The sequence below is a fragment of the Eleginops maclovinus genome, chromosome 2 (genome assembly GCF_036324505.1).
Source record: "Eleginops maclovinus isolate JMC-PN-2008 ecotype Puerto Natales chromosome 2, JC_Emac_rtc_rv5, whole genome shotgun sequence".
NCBI classification, from domain to species: Eukaryota; Metazoa; Chordata; class Actinopteri; order Perciformes; family Eleginopidae; genus Eleginops; species Eleginops maclovinus.
In genome coordinates, this window is record NC_086350.1 from 23,314,833 (window position 1) to 23,334,607 (window position 19,775).

Genomic DNA, 19,775 nt, shown 5'->3' on the forward strand with positions numbered 1-19,775 from the left:
TTACACAACAGGACTTAGTACACACGAACAGAGACTTAACCTTTGCCTCCCTTCATATCCATCACCTGTTATTGTTATCGACCACACCAGTTTTATCACTATAACACTGTAACAATGTCAACATTTCATTTCACACGGATTAGCACTTCAGCCATCTCCACAGCTGATTGAGACCTGAGTTGTGCACTTGTGGAGCCTCCTGGTGAGACCCATCACATCACAATACCTCCTCTAATGAGTGGAGGGAGCAGGTGGGAGCCCATGAGGAGGGGAGGAGAGGGTCTAAATATTGACAGCAAATATTTGATTGAAGGGCAGGGGTGTCCCCCACCTCCGATGGTGTGTGTATGCTCGGACGCAGAATACACACGCTGTAACACCAATACACTGTTTCATATGTCTACAGCTGTCTTTGACGTGGTGAGAGAGGGGTGGATGCTTCTTATGTGCACCTACACACACATTCCCTGGGGCGGCCTGCAGCATCTTGAGACAAAGACCCAGCTTGATGTGTGTGTGTGTGTGTGTGTGTGTGTGTGTGTGTGTGTGTGTGTGTGTGTGTGTGTGTGTGTGTGTGTGTGTGTGTGTGTGTGTGTGTGTGTGTGTGTGTATTTGCTGCAGATTATTTTTAACTGACTTAAAATCTGTCGTAGACAAGTCCAGGTGGATGTGAGGAAGTGCACACAAACAAGCAATTCAACACACACACACCCACACACACACTCGCTGAGCACCAGTGGGGGGTTTTCAGTTGGAAATCTACAGGGAAGTTCTCGCAGCATGGGCCACCTAAAAATATAATACATTGGGGGTACCTTTGTTACACAAATACACTGTTTCATATGCAACATCGTAATATCAGCTGTTCCTGCAGAAAATAAAAGGCATTAGTGTATATTAGAAAACGTGTTGAGCAGAATGTGCCTGACGTCCATTATATTTTTTTGTGGCCCCGGAATATTGCTATGTCCATCTGGATCTTTTTTGTGAATACGAGATGGGAAACCAATACCTCTTACTTGGTTATCGGAGCCTGTGAAGTTATCAATTTGCATTTGTAGAGCAAATTCAGGAATACAGCATGGACGTTTCACAGTAGCAGATGCTTTTCTTAAAACAGTATGAGACTGAGAGAGGTGAGACTGATTTGAAAATAAATTTCTCCATGGATGTTGAGTGTAGTTCGAACCAAATTGAGCCCCAGGTTCTGCACAGCTCAGGTGATTCAACAATGATCAGAACTCTCCACCTGCTGGACAATAAAAAGAACTGAACCTTCATTTTGTCATACTTTTTTAAATGTAATACAGGCCATACAAAACACATGAAATGTACTGGTAAATGAATCACATTTTAAACACGGAAAAAGGGAAACAATAACATAAACCAACAAATATTAAAAGGTTTCTTTCAGTAATTCAATGAATCAGCTTTACAGTACATTCAAAACCAAGATATACATATATTTATGTTTGTTAAGGGTTTTATTTAGTTACAGAGAGAGAGCATTGACTTATTTGTTTAATTGATTGAATTCTGTTATCCAACATTAACCATTTTAATTGGCCTATCACTTTAATGACCTATTAAAACCTAACTAATATAGACTATTTGCGTTGTAAATATTTAACTTCAACTTTAAACTTTATTTAGGATAGCATAGCAAAATAAATCAACACAAACGCAGCAGTTTCAATTAGCCAAACATTACAACTCAGATAAAACACATAAAAAACATAAGAAGTTAAAGTAAGAATGTCCAATAAAAAGATCAACTTAAATACAGACATTTAAATAAATATAAGAAGTTAAGTTAAAAAGTCCAATTATAGAAAAAAAATATATGTTAGGTTTTTAAACAGGTACACATGTGCACACTATACTGTCATGCCAATAAAGTCAATTAAATTGAAAAGAACCTTACAACAACACAACAACAACAACAACAACAACAACAACAACAACTCACCTCTGGGTGGCAGAGAACTCACTGCCTCATAATATTTTGGGTTCTCCTTTTACATAATCATGAACAATTTGCACATACTGTACTACATACGTATTGAAGCCCACCTACACTACGTGATATGAAATCGATAACATTTCATCAAAAGCTGTGCACATTTAAAATATATATAGCACACTATCCTTATGTTTCTGTTCATTTAGTACATTGGTATTCTAGAGAGTTTACTTATTTATTCTGTTTATTTTTCTACCTATCTATCTATCTATCTATCTATCTATCTGTCTGTCTGTCTGTCTGTCTGTCTGTCTGTCTGTCTGTCTGTCTGTCTGTCTGTCTGTCTGTCTGTCTGTCTGTCTGTCTATCTATCTATCTATCTATCTATCTATCATCTATCTATCTATCATCTATCTATCTATCTATCTATCTATCATCTATCTATCTATCTATCTATCTATCTATCTATCTATCTATCTATCTATCTATCTATCTATCTATCTATCTATCTATCTATCTATCTATCTATCTATCTATCTATCTATCTATCTATCTATCTATCTATCTATCTATCTATCTATCTATCTATCTATCTATCTATCTATCTATCTATCTATCTATCTATCGTTCACATTAAGTTTTGGGTGAGAGAGAGAGCGAGACGGCGAGAGAGAGACGGATGACGTCAGAGGTCAGCTGACAGGTTTGTTTTGCTTGCCCGAGCTCGTCCTGATAACAACACAGCGAGAGGAAGGAAGCGAGGAGATCAAACCGTCTGTGAACTAGTGTCCTTTACTTTGTATTTTAGCAAGAAGCTACCAGCACTGTTGACAACCAAGACTTTTATACATCGTTTTTAGCTTTTGAATTGTTGTTACAGCTGCTACCTCCGTTTTTATCTACTGCCAACTGGTTGACTTTGACGCAATATGCCTTCAGAAAAAACCTTCAAACAAAGAAGGACATTCGGTAAGTGTTATTACGGCATCTTTTAGTATTTTACACTCTGCTTTCTGTCTTTTGAGTAATACTGTGAGTGTGTAGATGTTTTTTATCTTAACTATACAAGACTGAATTACATTACATAGATGTAGACAGGCCAGATAGTTGTTAGTTAATATTCCACTGGCGAGTATTAGCGTTCATTTTGTTTAGCTGGTGCAGTTTACCGTTTAAATATATATTTAACTCAAAGAGGGGATAGCACAATGTACTCATGTCTTCGTACAGCTTATTTGAAAAAACAACAATATGTAGAGGTCGTGTCAACTTACCTAAAATATAGCAGACGTTATAGTTTTGATAATAATGGTTTTCACTCGAATACATACATGTTTAAGTATAGAATCTAGGCTAACATATTGTAATAGTGCCATTTGCTGCAGGCCTGTCTCTCCCCGAGTGTTGGTGTGTTTATTTGCATCCGAGCTGCGGGGGAAAAACAAAGTGGTGTCGAAACGCAGGCAGAGGAAAACAGAGCTGCAGGATTGGGGGATGGGACAGTTTGTGGATAGGAGAAGAGAGGACTTTAAAAAGGAAACACAGTCAAAATGGTACCAAAAGTGCGAAGTTAACCTTTTCGTTCCTTTTTGTTTGAAGGGTAGGCCACAGCCTCGATGCGGATTCAAGTTTCGTTTATGATTTCCCTGCCAAAACAAGGCCTGCGGGGCTCTTTCAAATACTAGGATTAGTTTATCGTTTTTCCACTTGCCTTTCTCTGACGTCATATACTTTGTGGCGCTTCTCTGTAATTAGTATTTAAATAAAAACCTGCAAGTACTTTCGTATAATTATATGGAGATTATTTATTATGAGAATGGAAACTGTTGTCATGAGTATTGGAATAATTTCCAGTAGGACTAAGAGCAGCCGACTTCCTGTTAACGTCACGTTATTAGTCCCAAAAAATGTGCACAACAAAAGCACGTGAAGGCCGTATGGCAAAGAGAACATCGTCACGTGTGTTGAACTTTATCTGAAAACTAGCTAATGAATGCTAAGCTAAAGCTTTAAATGACTCTTTATTAGTGTAATACCTTCATAAACCTAATGAATTATGACTAATAAATATGTCAAGCGGTGTAAATACATTTAACTAGAACATATGTCATTATATATCACAACATAGCTTGACGACTGCTAACTTAGCTGTGTAGTCACTAACACAGTTTTCCAGTTTAGTAGTTGTTTATCAGAGATGGAAAAAAGATTCAGATCCTTAACTTAAGTAAAAGTAGGTCTTAAATACTCTATTACAAAAAATTCCTGAAAGAGCATTACAAACTGCTTTCAGCCAAATGTCATCAAAGTATCAAAAGTAAAGTAGTATACAGAATGGATATTTTTCACAGAATATATTTTTTATTTTTAACAAATACATGGAGGAGGATTTGAAGTTGTAGTTTCTTCAGTCTGAAACCAAAGGGACATACATCTCAAAAACTGGGTTGTACATTAGTAGTACAGCACTCTTTCTTTCCATATAAGCATATTATGCATTTTTATGTGTAAAAAGTAACTAGTATGAGTGTTAATTAAATGTAAAAGTATATTTGCCTATATTTGAAATGTAGTGGAGTAGAAGTAGCATACAATGGAAACAGTCAAACAAAGTACAATAATGTCAAGATAGTACTTGAGTAAATGTACTTTGTTCCTTTTCTGTATTGTGATAGTCTTCACTAGCTGTCAGTATATCTTGGGTATTATCTGGGCACACATTTAAGTAAATACACTTTAAAGCTTCACCATTTCGCTCATTTTCACTACACTACACTGTCACGCCATATCCGGGAGTAAACCAGTTCAAGTTGAATATCTGTATAATAGGTCATGAAAATGACTCAGGAAATCTTCCAGTTTTGGCAAGTGGTACTGACTATTTCCCATATCATGACAAGAAAGGCTTATGTGGAATATCCCATCTGCGTTTAGAACAACTGTTTCCCATTTTCAGCTTTTCTTCTCTTTTCTGACTGAAAAGTGATGAGTCAAAGGCTGTTTGTCGCTTGGTGGGTGCGGTCAAGAGAGACAGATGAGACGCACACAGAGCTTCCTTGTTCCTGGGCGGTGAACTCATCCTGATTAATACGTAACCATGAATCTATTTCCTATTTCCTCAAGTTTACCATGAAAATAGTTGCTTTAGCAAAATAAAAAAAATATCACTTGATTAAATTAGATATCTTAACATTTAGCAAACTAATTACCTTTTAAGAAAACGTTTTATAAAATATGTAACACGTCTAAGTGATAGCAACTCAAAGAATCAGCTGCCTCTGACAGACATCAGGGCTGCCTCCTCAGGTTGTAAAACAAACAAGATTCATTATAATGGATAAACATATTGTAGTATAGTTAAAAATGGTTCCACAATGATTAAATATATCAAATATTACTAAAAGTTATGAATCCTTTTATTTTGTATATACATTTCCCACAGTATCATTTCAACTGGTTATTTTTTTTAAGTAATAATGAGAAAAGAATGCAAAAATTGAATCCCTAATGTCGTAATGCATATTGTCATATCAGTCAAAATAACCCAAATCAGTTATTTTTTCCAAATCATGCAGCTTTTACTGTCTATGACTTATTGGCTCTCTAAAATCAATGCTTAGTAAAAAAAATTCTATTCCAACCAAAACTAAAAACTGATGGAAATGATCACAAGATGTTTTTCAACTTCTTTGATTGATCCGATGTTGACCATGAGGCTGTTGTTGTTGGTGTTAGTACAAAGTGCAGTAAGCCCAGGGTGTTATCTGTAACCTAAAGGGGGGTTAAACCTCAGAAAGGAGGGGCTAGCACAGCTCTTTAGTGACTAAGTGATCCGTCCAATATGCAGCCGCGTTGCTGACCTGATCTTTTGAGTAATAATTGTCGAGGAAAACATTCTTTAGCTGAGATACTTACACTTGAACATGATTTTATATTATATAGCCTACACTGAGGGCATTTAGTGAATAAAAAGGGTTATTGTTGTATCAGGAGTTTTGGTAAATTACCTTAATACAAATAAATCGAGACATCTACTGAAATTAGCATGCTAACTGACTAGCCACAGAGGCAACCGTGAGTCTCTTAGTCCGACCCATCTGTCCCGTGGGGGCCCTATTATGCTTTTTGGGTTATCCATTTCCTGAAGTGTGATATATAGGTTTTTGTGCTTGTAAATGGTCTGCAAACACTAAAATCCCATTGGACTCCTTTGTTTACTTCTGTAACATGATGACATCACTATATAACACACCTGCTTCTATTGGCTAGCGCTCTGACACATTGTACTGATAGGCTTAAGGGTGAGACATCTCTAAGCTGTTGACAAATCACAACAGAGCCGGCCAGTTAACCAATCAGAGCAGACTGGGCTCTGGTTTCAGACAGAGGGTGAAAAGAGGTGCTGCAGCACAGACAGTATGAGAAAAACACAGAGCTTTTTGAACATTAAAGCATGGAGACATGTCACAGAGGCACAAAATACAAATATGAACCTGAAAATAAAAGTCAAACATTGTTTAATTATTTAAGATAAATAAACGTTTTGAAAAGCCACTTGTTCTCATGAGAAGTTTGACTATTTGTTTTTTTCTGGGTATTATACACTGCTGTAGATTAAACTACCCAACAGTAGGCTTTATAAAAGGCCATTAACACAACCGGAAACAACAAATACAGCTCATTCTTCAAGTAGATTTTGCTGATACATATTATTTTCGGTTTAGTGAGGATTTGAATGTAATCATATTTTCTTATAGTGTTATACTAGTTCTTTTACTTGAGTACTTCCACCACTGTTGCAAGACACACATACTTTACACACACTGTAGAGCAATTAATTACAAGTGAACTATTTTTTTTGTCAAACAATTATAATAACTGTAGAACATGATCCCACCATGAGTGGATTTTGGAATAGCTCATTCGGTTTTCACTAGAGCGCCTTAGTTCAAAAGACCTTTTCTATGTAAAAAATGTTATAATTCCCCCAGCTGTTTTCTAGTAATAGGAATTGTAATGGATTTATTTCAAAGTAGTACAACATTACAACTAAAGCTGCTACATCCTCTGGCTGAGATCTCAGTAGACTATATGTGACACCTCCACAGAGATTATAACGGCCAAACAGATATTTAAGAGAGGGCGGGGGGGTATGTCTGTACTGTTTGCAATGCATATATAGGAGGAGAGGGAACTTCTGGTATGACCTGCCTGTAGGATCGTTTACACCTGACTCCATTTTTGTTCTCTGTTCATGAGTTTGCATCTGCTTTGTTTATGACCTCATCTGTCTTCACCAGCACTAGCCTCTCCTGGACAGTTTGTCTCTTTTTATGTTACTTTTCCTTAAGCTGATTCTGTTTCTCTATCCAACAGAACAAAGAGTAGAAGATGTGCGACTGATCCGAGAGCAGCACCCCAACAAGATACCCGTGAGTTCAGATGCACTTGCAATCCTTGAGTGAACACCAAAGCTCACACACTGAATGCACTGAATACACTGAAGCCACATTTTTCTCAAGACACTCTGAGAAAACTCTCATAACGACAGAAATGTCTGGGTGTGATGTGCTTAACGGCACGCAGGAAACTTCAGTTAGAAAATGCGCTGCAACGGAAAGTGTTACCACAAGTTTCCTGAGTGTGCTCTGAACCTTCTTTTAAATAGTTTAAATGTCGTTTGTTGGCAGAAGACACGTTTCCTAAAAAGCTTGGTGCTTTTTGACTTGTGTTTTTGAGATGTATTATTGCGCTGTGTGTGATTATTCTAAGGTTATTTCATATTTTGTCAGTGGTTTAGGTAGTATTTAGACCACACAATAAATATTATGTTACAAAATAAACTGAAACTATATACTATGTAAAATAATAATTAGGAAAATCTACTTTAAGTATACAAAAAAAGTACAGAGGTTTCCCCTGTGAGCGGTATACCTATAAATATGATTTCACTCGGCTAATTTTAATCGTGCATTAATGTAAATACAAAAGCACTTTGTATAAGACTGCAGGTAATGATTCTTTTTGATTATGGATTAATATGATGATTACTTCATACCTTAACATATTGATTTTTTGGTTTGTAAATAATGATGAAAATAGTGAGAGCCCAAAGTGACTCCTTAATATTGTTTATTTTGTCCAAACCAACATCTGAAAATGACAACAAAAACAACTTAAAATGATTCAAATAATAAGTAATTAAATCATGAAATGGTGGTAGTTGAAACCATGCCATGTTTATTTCTGAAAAGTACCATAGCTTTGTGGTTAAAGTTGCTCTTACAGTCCAACTCTAAATGTCTTAATCCCCAAAGTAACTAGTAACTCTTATTGTCAGTATTAATATTCTTAATGATCAGATATCTAAATGTAGAGTAGTAAAAAGCATGGTGTTTAGTAGTTTCTGAAAACTGTATTAAAGTAGAGGACTCAAGTAGATGTGGATTTTTCTGAGCATGCTCTTTTACTGCAGTGACCGCAGCAGTTTCATGAGAAACAGTTGCAAATGCTTCCCGTAATAAGTCAGTGGAGCAGCGTCTCCTAGCAACCACCAATACACAAAGGCACACCTCGTGTTTCACCTGCTCATCTTTCATCCTGAGATAAGGTATCAGCACAGCGCTCTGTGTGTGTGTGTGTGTGTGTGTGTGTGTGTGTGTGTGTGTGTGTGTGTGTGTGTGTGTGTGTGTGTGTGTGTGTGTGTGTGTGTGTGTGTGTGTGTGTGTGTGTGTGTGTGTGTGTGTGTGTGTGTGTGTGTGTGTGTTGTTAAACCCCCTGGGGTTATTAACTGCCACGCCATGGTAAGTGTTGACACCAGAGCAGATGTGCTGTGTAACTGTAATGCAACTTCATCGGCCGGCCACTGTGGAGCCTGGGGGTGGAGGTGGAGGCGGGACAGCAGACTGTATGACAGGCAGATTATAGCTCTCAGAGCAGGCTCCGCCCCACTGAACTAATAACCCGGCTTTCAGGCCAAACAGAGGGCAAAGATTTTAAAATACTTGCTTTCATTTTCCATGTCATTTTCGTCCTCATTTAACACATTTATATTGATTATCCTGATTTAATTGAGCAGTTTTTAACATATATAAAACAACACAAACCAAAATACACAAACACATAGCCAGCTATCATATTGATTGATTAGCCATTAATCTGCTGATTATTCTGTGATGCATCGTTTGGGCGGCTGTGGCTGCGAGGAAGAGCGGCCGTCTTTCAACCGGAAGTTTGTGGGTTGGATCCCCGCCGTGCAGCCAACATGTTGATGAGTCCTCGGGCAAGACACTTAACCTTATGGCCAACGGAGTGAGTGAGGTGTGAATGGCTGAATGACTTGTTGTAAAGCGCTTTGAGTGGTCGAAAAGATTAACCAGTTACATCTGGAATCAGAATCACGTCAATGTTACATCATCAGATGTCCTTTTTTAACTTTTGAAAGTTTAAACCCCAAAAATAAACAAGAAGTGGTAATAGGATTTTTAACTTCTTAAAAGTAAAAGATAGATTTTCAAATCAGTAGAGATTTATTATCTTCCGCACAACAACTATTAACACCACTTTAAACGTGAGAGAGTAAAAGCTGTTGTGAAGAAACTACCTCTGATCGCATGGTTTCACTATCTTAATATCAGTATCAGAAATCCTTTATTTGTCCTGCAGCGGGGGATTGTACGGCAGCAGAGATACAGTGCAGATAAAAGGCGAAAGGGAAAGAAAAAAAGACTTATATATTGAATAAAAAGGCACATGTTACTAAATAAATATTAGGGCTCTCCGTTGAATAAAATATTTAATCGCACATCTTTATCCGTTCTAAATGATCCTTAGAAAGGATATTTTTCAAGTTGTTGTGTGGACAAATATGATAGCTTTATAATTAATCATAAATGATATTTTATGTTTATTATTATTAATTATAAATAATGTAGTATATTTATTCAACACAGTAAACATCATTGTTATTGCAACAATCTGCGACGAAGTTATGAATCTTGTTTAAAGTGGCGTCTCTCCAAGGCTCCTAAGATGGTCGTTTTGACTCTAGCAGCGCCTCATCCTCCACGGTGTTCACTGACCTACAGTCTGTAGCCACCATTTAGCTATTATGCTGTCCTCTGTGGGGTCTCTGAATCAGCGCTATGCTTGGTCAGCGAGTGGTATTTTAAACTCGGCGTACTCCGGGGGAAACTTAATTCACTTTGCAGCACGTACATATTACCTCGGTCTTTTCGAGAAATCCACCCGGCAGGGCTTTATAGCTCAACTTTCCATTCAAAAGTGACTTTTCCTTCTCCATTTGTAGTGTGTTTCTGCTGTGATCCACAATGTTACCATGGTTTCCTGATATTTTCTTAAAGTACGGAGCGGGCCCAGGGTCGTTAACGCGAGTTACATAAATGAGTGCCGTTTAAAGGAAGTTGCGGTAACGCGTTAATAACGCGTTAACTTTGACAGCCCTAATAAATATATAAATAGAGTATTGAAGGAGTAACCTTAATGGATGTATATCAACTGTAAAAGTAATAATAATGGCACATAAGTGTTTATAGCGTTTGTATTTGTATTGTTTTTTTATATTTACAGAAGTGTTCTTGAAGTGTTGGTTTTATAGTCCTTTTTTAGTGTAGGAGTTTGATTTAGTCATTTGTTCAGATGTTCACCAGCGGGGTATGTACAGATGTATTTTATGTGGTAGAAAATGCTGACCTTGTAAGCTTGAGTTACCTGATTTCAGAAAACCACTGACTTTGTGACGAGGGAGCCCGGAAGTGCTAAAGATGCTCACTCATTTCGGGGGTTAAGACTCATTCCTGCACCACTGTATTGATGTCCAGTAGGTTTTTGAGCGTCGCACAATGAGTTTTTCTATTTTGGGTTTCTGTTTTCTCTTATAATATGAACTCGCAGAAAATGTTCATTAGCCCCCATAACTTCCACTGAACAAGGGTTATTCTAGCTTGTCTACACAGGGCCGCAGAGGATGGCTCAGATCGGTAACGGAGTGTTTTATTGTATAACCTGTGAGTGGATTAGAGTCAGAGGCTCTCTGTCAAGGAGGAAGTGCTCTGAACTGATGCTGCTGCTTTAAAGGCCTTCTCTCTAACCTGATCAATGAAGGATTCCGTGTTCCATGCTCAAGCAAAGTGATTCCCAAGGACCGGGTGGAGGGATCTGATTTTATCTCCATCTACCTTACACTATTGATTGATCATGGAGCAGAGGAGATGCAGATTTCCCTCAGAATAGAAGAGGAGATTGATTAATTTGTGTGTGTGTTGAAGGTAATCATTGAGAGGTACAAAGGAGAGAAGCAGCTCCCCATCCTGGACAAGACCAAGTTCCTGGTGCCCGACCACGTCAACATGAGTGAGCTCATCAAGATCATCAGGTAAACTTCAGTCCTCTGCTTCTTTTATATTCCTTTATTCCCCTTTTCTGTCAGGTACTTCCTGTTTGTACTCTCCTTTCATTTTCTATCACCTCCTTTGTTCTCTTGTATCATTCCTCATTTTACCTTCCTCCCTTTCTCTTATTGGTACTCTCGTTTACTTTGCTATTCCCTCCTTTCTTCTCCTTTCCTCTCCTTTCTTTGTATTTCCTCTCCTCTCTTTTCCTTTCCTCTCCTCTCTTTTCCTTTCCTCTCCTCTCTTCTCCTTTCCTCTCCTTTCTTTGTATTTCCTCTCCTCTCTTTTCCTTTCCTCTCCTCTCTTTTCCTTTCCTCTCCTTTCTTTATATCTCCTCTCCTTTCTTTTCGTTTCCTCTCCTCTCATTTCCTTTCGTCTCCTTTCTTTATATCTCCTCTACTCTCTTTGTCTTTCCTCTCCTTTCTTTTCCTTTCCTCTCCTTTCTTTTTATCTCCTATCCTGGTTTTCCTTTCCTTTCCTCTCCCATCCTACCTCTTCTCACTCCTTTCATATCCTCCTATCTGTTCCTTCTCCCTTCCCTCTTTCCTTTATTTTCCTATCTTCTTACTCACTATCTTTTCCTCTCCTTTTCTTCTTTGTTTTCCCCTGCCTTCCTTGTTAATCCTTTCCTCTCCTTAGCGCTTCTGTCCTTTGTTTTCCCACTCCTTTTTTATGTCCTATTTCCTCTCCCATCCTATGTGTTCTTCTCCTCTTGTCTGCTTTACTTCTGCCAAGTTCTTGACTCTTCGTTCCTTGGCCCTCCCTTCCGTTCTGTCCGTCTCCTTTTCTTCGTTTGCTTTCTTTAACTCCTTTCCTCTCCTCTCCTCCTCATGCTGTCATGTCATTGTTTCTCCACCAGGAGGCGCCTGCAGCTGAACTCTAACCAGGCCTTCTTCCTGCTGGCCAACGGCCACAGCATGGTCTCCGTGTCGGCCGCCATCTCCGAGGTGTACGAGCGCGAGCGGGACCAGGACGGCTTTCTCTACATGGTGTACGCCTCCCAGGAGACCTTCGGCCACGCCCTGACCCACCAGTGAATGACTTCCTGTTTCTTCTTCCACCTGACAGGCCATCGGACAATTGTAGTTCTTAGCCCCCCTCTGTGTTTAAGCCACACACCTTTAGTCCCGCAAACTAAATCTAAACGCAGCGTAGGATAACTCCCAGGTTAATCGGTCGTGATATTAAGATGAGGCAACCCGTTAGGTAGAGAAATCCCCAATTGAGTCTCTGCTTCTTCATTGCCCTATCTGGTGATTCATGTCTGCTGTCACGGCAACGTACCGCCTGTTATGTTCAGTTGTGTGGTGTCCTCGGCTGTATTTATGTTAATGTATATATACATTTCAGGTAGTGCTAAGAGTGGCGATGGTCCACCGCTGATATACACATATATACATTAGCCAATGATCAAAGCCAACCTTAGTTTTAAGGGTTTTCTGGGACAGACGCAAGAGAAATATTAAGGGGGTTTCTAGGGTTGTTTTTATTGCAGTTAAAGGGGAACATTTTAGTTTTTTAGAGTACTTTTGCCAGAGAAAAATGCTAAAATGTTAACGAAATAGCAAAGATCTTATTAATCGAAACATCTCTGCAGTGTGTGTCACATTCCCACAATTCCTTGGTGTTTTAACCCCTCCCTGCCTTGTATCCTAAGAGCATCTTCACTGTTACAAAAAAAATGTTTGGGAACTGCTTCTGCTCTTGAAACGGATGATTGTTTGCAACGTAAAATGCCTTGGTGTACAGATAATACAGCATTAAAAGTATACAAAGGGGTTCCAATGAGAGTGTGGAAACACTACAAGGAGCATGGTCCGAGTGCATGTGTGAATGGAGGGTGATAAATGCTGATGAGAGGAGGGGGCTGCCATTTTTTTTACTTTCATCTCCTTTATCACAAGTATTTATTAAGGTGATGAACAAGGGTCAAATCTACAGGGCTGATTTCCCAGAGCTGTTTGGTTTCACTGTGGGGAAAACCTGCACTCTAAAAAGAAAATCCTGTCTGTCTTTAGATGGTCCTTCTGTCTTCCTCCTCCTCCTCACCATCTTCTTCATGGTTTAGCTGCTTTTATATCGCAGTATTTTATCATTTTCTTTTACGTGATTTAAATTTTCTTAGTTTGACATGTCTTCGCTGTCTACTGTATGTGAAGTACAAAGCCACTGTGTGTGTGTAACGGGGGGAGCATTCGTCACAATGGTCCTCTTTCCGCCTGCCCCTCTGTTTCACACACACGTATACACACAGCAATATCACACAGTGTATTTATGTTGTTATTTTGTAAAAATAAAAGGAGAAAAAAAAAGTAAATGGTCGTCCATTTGTCTATTTTAACTCACACTCATCTTATTAAGATGCTTATTTGTAAGTACTCACGTAATGGTTCAGATATGAATGTTTCATATTTACAGTAACCGGCCGTGATCATTAAAATAGTCAGCAGCCAGGGAGTACTGTATTATTTGGAAGAATTATTGAAATAAAAATTAGACACTCACAATCACAATAGCTTTTTATTTACCACTAAAATATGCGCTAATTGTGTCAGAATGAAATAAATAAAACATTTACTATGGCTTGCTCACAATATGGAATAAACATGGACAAGCCATTTGTCAAAGGTCAACTCTGCTTTAACTCAATTGAAATGAAAATGTAATATAAATAATGAAACCTCATTTTTAACATCTAAATGCATCATTTGGGTCACAAAAAATGGGATGGAATAATCACATTTACATTTTTGGTAGATTCTCTTAAAATGTTAAACGCTAAAGCCATTTGTGAAATACTTTTAAAGATATTTAATGGATGACAATATTCAGAATATTAATTCAAATGTGAAAATGGAAAAACATTGTGCAAAATGCAATCACATGTCACTAAAGATGAAGTGCACTTTTTAGGTCCTGTCAGTCATTCTTGTCATCGACAGGAAGTAGCATTGTTGATTTGCCAGAGGCTAAATGGAAGCTGCTAGATATAAATTCTATGGGGTTGTGTTTTTTTAACTTAAGCAGGGTCACAATTGGTCAAAGGGGAAGACTTGCACCGTTCTAAAATTCGCCCTCACTTTTGTCTCTGGGATCAGAGTTGATGCTAACTTCATGACTGTAGGCCAGGTTTGTCCAAACGGCCAGGGGGCCAACTGTCACCCGTTGTCCATGGGCCCCGTTCAGATGTGTGCACCACTGTTTAGTGTTTATGTAAACAGTTTCTGTGTCATGTGGCGATACTTATTGTGTTGCTTTTCTCTGTTTGAGAACCGAGGCTTTAATTCTGCTTTAGTTGGCAGATCTGTGTTCCTTCCTGCTGCACACACACTTAGAGAAAATATAAATCAGTAATGTTTCCTTTATGTGGCTTTAATGTGCATTCCTTATGATCGTGTGAAAAACAAGTTGACCGCTTTCTAGCTCATTGGTTCTAAAATGATGGCAAAAATAATGGAATACAGATAAAAGTTATTTTCTGCAATACTAAAGATGTGTCTCTGTTTTTGAAGCAGTCCGAAACATCTAATCTTACATGTGTAAATATATGGGTCTGTTCCCCCTTCGGCCCTGTCATTTTCTATGGATTAGAATAGTGTTTATTTATCCATGACAAAATAATAGCTGTAATCTCTCAATCTTGCTCGACTGGAAAATTATCAACCAATTCCTACAACACACTGGAAAAGTTTTCAGGATTTAAATCCCACTGACGTCTTATGAACTTTTACGGATTTATATTCAGGCTGATATAGAAAACATTAATCAAAACTTTGATGTTAGATATCCAAGACTTCCATGCTGAAAGGTTTTTCTTTATTAATAATGAGAAAAACTTGTAGTACCTACTTAATCTTATGTTTTAACGTGGTTGGAAAATCAACATTTGCCCAATTCAACCTGAAGTCCTCATCTCAGAATACAGAGAGAGATCCTTTTGAATGTTAAACAGAGTCAGACGTGATGAAAGACAGAATCAGAAAATATTTTATTACTCAAAAAATCCCTTAGAGGTTTTGATAAAACAAACAAAAGTAATACAAAAACTGACCTACAAAAAGGAACCCTGTTCAAACATTTGCACACAATATATTTCAAAAGGACATTTTCGCTAAAGTTGAACATGCATGTGTCAGTTAACCGGGCACTGTTGTGATTCTTTAAGGAAACTGATCAAATGAATGCCTAAGGACAGCAAGAAATACATAAAAACCTGAAAGAAGGCACTCTTTGGTATATTCATTGACTGCGCAGCTACTGGAAAATAGAGAACTTGTTGATTCTAAGCCCCTTACTTTTACGAAAAAGCAAAATTTATGTTACATTACAAAAGCACATTTCGGTTTTTTAACAACAGACAGAAGTTCTTTTACATACTGAACGTTCAGTATTCAATATCTTAAATAAACAGCCCTGTTCTGCGTCCTCCAGGGACACAGATAGAGCTTCATCTCAAGGACCAGCCGTCCTCGTGTCTTTAACTCTGGGTCCTGCCCAGACACTCACCACAGTCAGAGACCTGAACACACTGTGAAACACTTTCCGACTGAGCCGTCCTGGATTGACTTTTGCATATAAAGAGTCTGCTCCACCTCCCGTGGAGTGAGAACAAGATTAGGATTAGGATCTGGGACGATCAACATTCATTCCCTTACAACATCCATCCATCAATCCAAACTGAAAGGAAAACAAATTGTCACTTTCTGAAATGTCCAGCAGTTGAATTCTCTGCTGAAAATACTCAGTGTGTAATGTGATTGTGTAAAGGATGAGTGCGGGAGAAGAGTTTGCTGTGAGGCAGAGAAGCTGCTAATCCCTCACAGGCGGAGTCAGCCCCAGGCACTGGAGGAACCTTTCATAGACATGGCGGCTGGAACAACCGACCTGTGATCCCTCAGCTGCAGGAAAGGGCTTCTAGTGTAAACTGTCCTCCATGTCCATATTTCTTGACCCAATACGTACTTCTTCCATGCGTCCATGTATACCACCAACATCCTCATCACGACATTACTCCGTAGTGCAACAAGTAGTAAAAGGTGCCACAGGGTACCTTTAAAGTGACTCTTATTTTTCTCTTGGAACCCCTTCTCTTTTTTGGTTCTGTCCAACAAGGATGGGCAAGAAGTTGATACAGCTAAAAGCCTCTTGACAGTTAAAGTAGTTCGAAATGCTTCCAACAAACATAATGCATTACTTAAAAGGAACAAAAACAACAACAGAAAACAATGAGTATGCGGTTGTGTTCCAAAGTTGGATTTTGATTTGCCTTTGCTTTGCGCACGTAATGCAAAAATGTGTTGATTTGAGCTGCAAAACAGTATTACATAAACATGAGTACATCTGTAGTGTACACAGCCCGGTGCCTTCTACAGGCAACTGGCGCTTAACCTGATCACGAGACATACTGTACAAAAGAACCGTTTTCCGAGAGTATCAAGGCTTTGTAAAAATATGAACATTTTTATATCAGCAGATTCAGCCAAAGGGACGGTCACCCTGGTGCTGGCATCCAATCCGTCACAATAAGAGCTTGATTTGAGAAAAGTAAAGATGCACCTGACTCAGGGAGTTATTTGGATACTGGAGTGCTGTGTCTTAAAGACTACAAATGCTGAGTCATTTAACTGGAAAGCTGATTTGGAGATTTCGGATGCATACGTTCCAGGTATATCTCTGATTTAAGGCAAGGCAGAGGTTCTGAAAATCTCCAGCATTTTCTTGTGGAGGACAGATAAAAGCATGACATAAAACATTTCTGTTCTCTTCACGTCTATCTTTTTCTCTTCCGTTCTTCCTTTTACCTCTCTGTACGCTGCTGTAAAAGGATAACAAAAGAGAGCGGTGCTGCCTCGTTTTTTCCCAGAGGCAGGCTGCCTGTTAGAATGTCTCCTGGATTCAGCAGGAACACGAGGTAAGGTTTTCAGGAGAATGAGTTCAAATCCACCGGTGTTTCGGCTGCTTAGTCCCCCGAGTCCTTGCTGTCAGAGTGAGGAGTGTACTTCAGTCGAAATGAGCCTGTGAATCACAACAGAGAAAATAGTCGCTGTGTTAGAGCTTTGGCAATAAAAGGAAGGAGAAGCGGGCTGAAAACAGCCTGCTCTTATGTATTTATGGATAGATTATCACAAAAAATATAAATACCAATGAAATTCAACAATTCTTAACAATAAATCCAAAGTAATGTACTCCAAGATATACTAAATTAACAATGTTATAAGATTACATTCAAACACATCATGATAACGTTCACCCAATATACATTTTCACTATGTATTTGAAAGCATCGTAATACACCTACATAGAATGTCACTGCTTTACCATTCAGCTAGCTGATATTCAGCTAGCTGTTTTTGGCTAACTGATAGTTAGCTAGCTGGTATTTGGTTATTGTTAACTGGATCTTCTGGCCATTTCAACATTTGTTGTTCACAATGTGGCATTATCAGAGAACACACATTTCTTCTTCTATGGGTTGCATTAAAGAGAAACTGGCAATAATGAACTTCTGGTAGAGCTGTTCCAGAAGATTATAGTAAAATGCGCACAAAAAATGAGAACATCAATGTTGGACATTAACCACTTCAATTTGAACGATTGTCCTTCGTTTGTAATGACATTAAAAATAACACGAGTTGTTTTGCACCAATAAACCTAAAAAGCACTAATTCATCTATCCAAGGATTTTTCAGTAATTCACTAGAAATCTTGTGATTCCAAATTCCTATTTTTTTAAAATTTCTGCTTTAAAGAAAAACAGATCATCCAATAGCCTAATCGAAATTGCAAATGAATAATTATGTATTTGAATGGTTTGATTATTTTGAATGGAACACTGAAAGGTGAAATTATTTGTATCCCCTCACCCCTCACCCCTCACTCACCCTGCTGCGCTGCGTCCATGGCCGGCTGCTTGCATTCTTCCGCTCTGTGTCCGTTGGCGCCGCAGTTATAACATGACACGTTCGCTGCTGCCCGTTTCTGGCTTCCCACAATGCCATGGGAATGGTAGAAGCCAAACCCCTGCTGCTGGTCCTGTGACAGGGGGCTGTGGCGGTAGAGTGGAGGGGGCACCATCATTGGGTAAGAGAAGGCCGAGCCGCCGCTGACGGAGGAGCTGGGCGAGGCTATGAGGGGGCTGAGGTGAAGCAGGGGCCCCAGAGTGAACAGCGAGGGGCCCGCGGAGAACGGCTGCAGGTAGCCAGCAGCCGCGTATCCTGGCAAAGCCCCGTAGGCGCCACAGTTCCCCCGACAACCACAGGAGCTGCAAACGCACATGGAGGGGGTGTGGCCTGAGTTTTGATCCAATGAAGATGCAGAGGAGGGGGAAGGGGAGGGGCTACAGGTAGACTGGGATGGAAAGTAGGTGTTGCCGGGCACTGCAGCTACTGGCACACTGCTTGCGGTTGCCATGGGAACAATGCCACCGCCGCTACTAGAGCTGCCAGGTTTCGCTGAGGAACAGGACGAGGAGAAGGAAGTAGGGGGGTGGGAGTAGTATCCAGATGGAGAGGGGGGTGTAGAGGAGGAGAGATGGAAGTGCAGAGGGGGGTGGGACACGTGGTGGAGGGTGTTGGAGGTGGAGGTCAGAGCAGCGCTGGTTTCTACCATCAGACCCAGGGAATCCCCCCCCAGGCCCCGGCACAGCGAGTTCTGGAGGGTGGAGGAGCCGTCCATGTTCAGCCCGGGGAACAAACTCTCTAGCCTTATCCCCCTCCCCACACTGACCCCCCCACCTAAGCCTGCAGCGGACCCAGGCAGCCCCAGAGGTTTAGTCCTGTCATCGGAACACAGCGGAGGGGGGCGGGGCTTACGAGGGGAGCTCAGGATGCGAGCCGGGTTTGAGACAGAGGAGAGCAGGGGCGGGTGGAAACTGGCCTGCGGGTGGTAAGGAGACTGCAGGGGGCCGAGGGTGGGGTGGGAGGAGCAGGAGGGCGGATGGAGAGGAGCAGGGTCGGTCTGGACGGGTGAGACCTGGGCTGTGGGGCGACTGGAGCCTGGGGGTCCGCTGGAGCTCAGGATGAAGAGACAGGAGCGCTCCTTCTCTGGACCCCCACCTGCTGCATCTGGACCCGACACCCCTGCAATACAGACACACAGGGAGGTGACAGTTACCGTTAGCAACGAATGGCAGAAAGTCTTGTTTCAGACACAGAATTGGGACATTTTAACCCTGAAAATGATAGTTCCCCTTAAAGTCAGAATTAATACTTAAAATCAGTTGCTGGAAATGTCAAAGATTAGAAATCAACCTTTGTTCATTCAGAAAAAAATTGTACTGCTAACTTTTCTTACTGTTTTATTTGTATTTTGCTTCCATAATAATATTACAGAGGAAGTAAGGGTCCAAAAAAGGGTACTGTGTGTGTTTTACCGACAGGGGAGACTTGATGTCAGCCCGTATT

At 39.9% G+C, this 19,775-nt stretch overlaps 2 protein-coding genes across 2 annotated transcripts in view; one reads left to right on the plus strand and one right to left on the minus strand.

Annotated features, from left to right (window-relative positions):
- Nucleotides 1–2,673: 2,673 nt before the first annotated feature.
- map1lc3b (microtubule-associated protein 1 light chain 3 beta) lies at nt 2,674–13,690 on the plus strand. Its single transcript, XM_063899655.1, has 4 exons — nt 2,674–2,932; nt 7,340–7,395; nt 11,251–11,357; nt 12,233–13,690. Exons 1-4 carry the CDS (start codon nt 2,893–2,895, stop codon nt 12,408–12,410), a joined length of 381 nt encoding a protein of 126 aa, XP_063755725.1. The 5' UTR covers nt 2,674–2,892; the 3' UTR covers nt 12,411–13,690.
- A 1,649-nt stretch (nt 13,691–15,339) lies between these two features.
- zcchc14 (zinc finger, CCHC domain containing 14) overlaps nt 15,340–19,775 on the minus strand; it is a 32,555-nt gene continuing 28,119 nt past the window's right edge. Inside the window, exons 13-14 of the mRNA XM_063899644.1 lie at nt 18,255–19,451; nt 15,340–17,388 (exon numbers count right to left, since the gene is read on the minus strand). Of these exons, the coding sequence (XP_063755714.1) occupies nt 17,333–17,388; nt 18,255–19,451 (1,253 nt within the window). The 3' untranslated portion in view covers nt 15,340–17,332. The remainder of the gene's footprint in view (nt 17,389–18,254; nt 19,452–19,775) is intronic.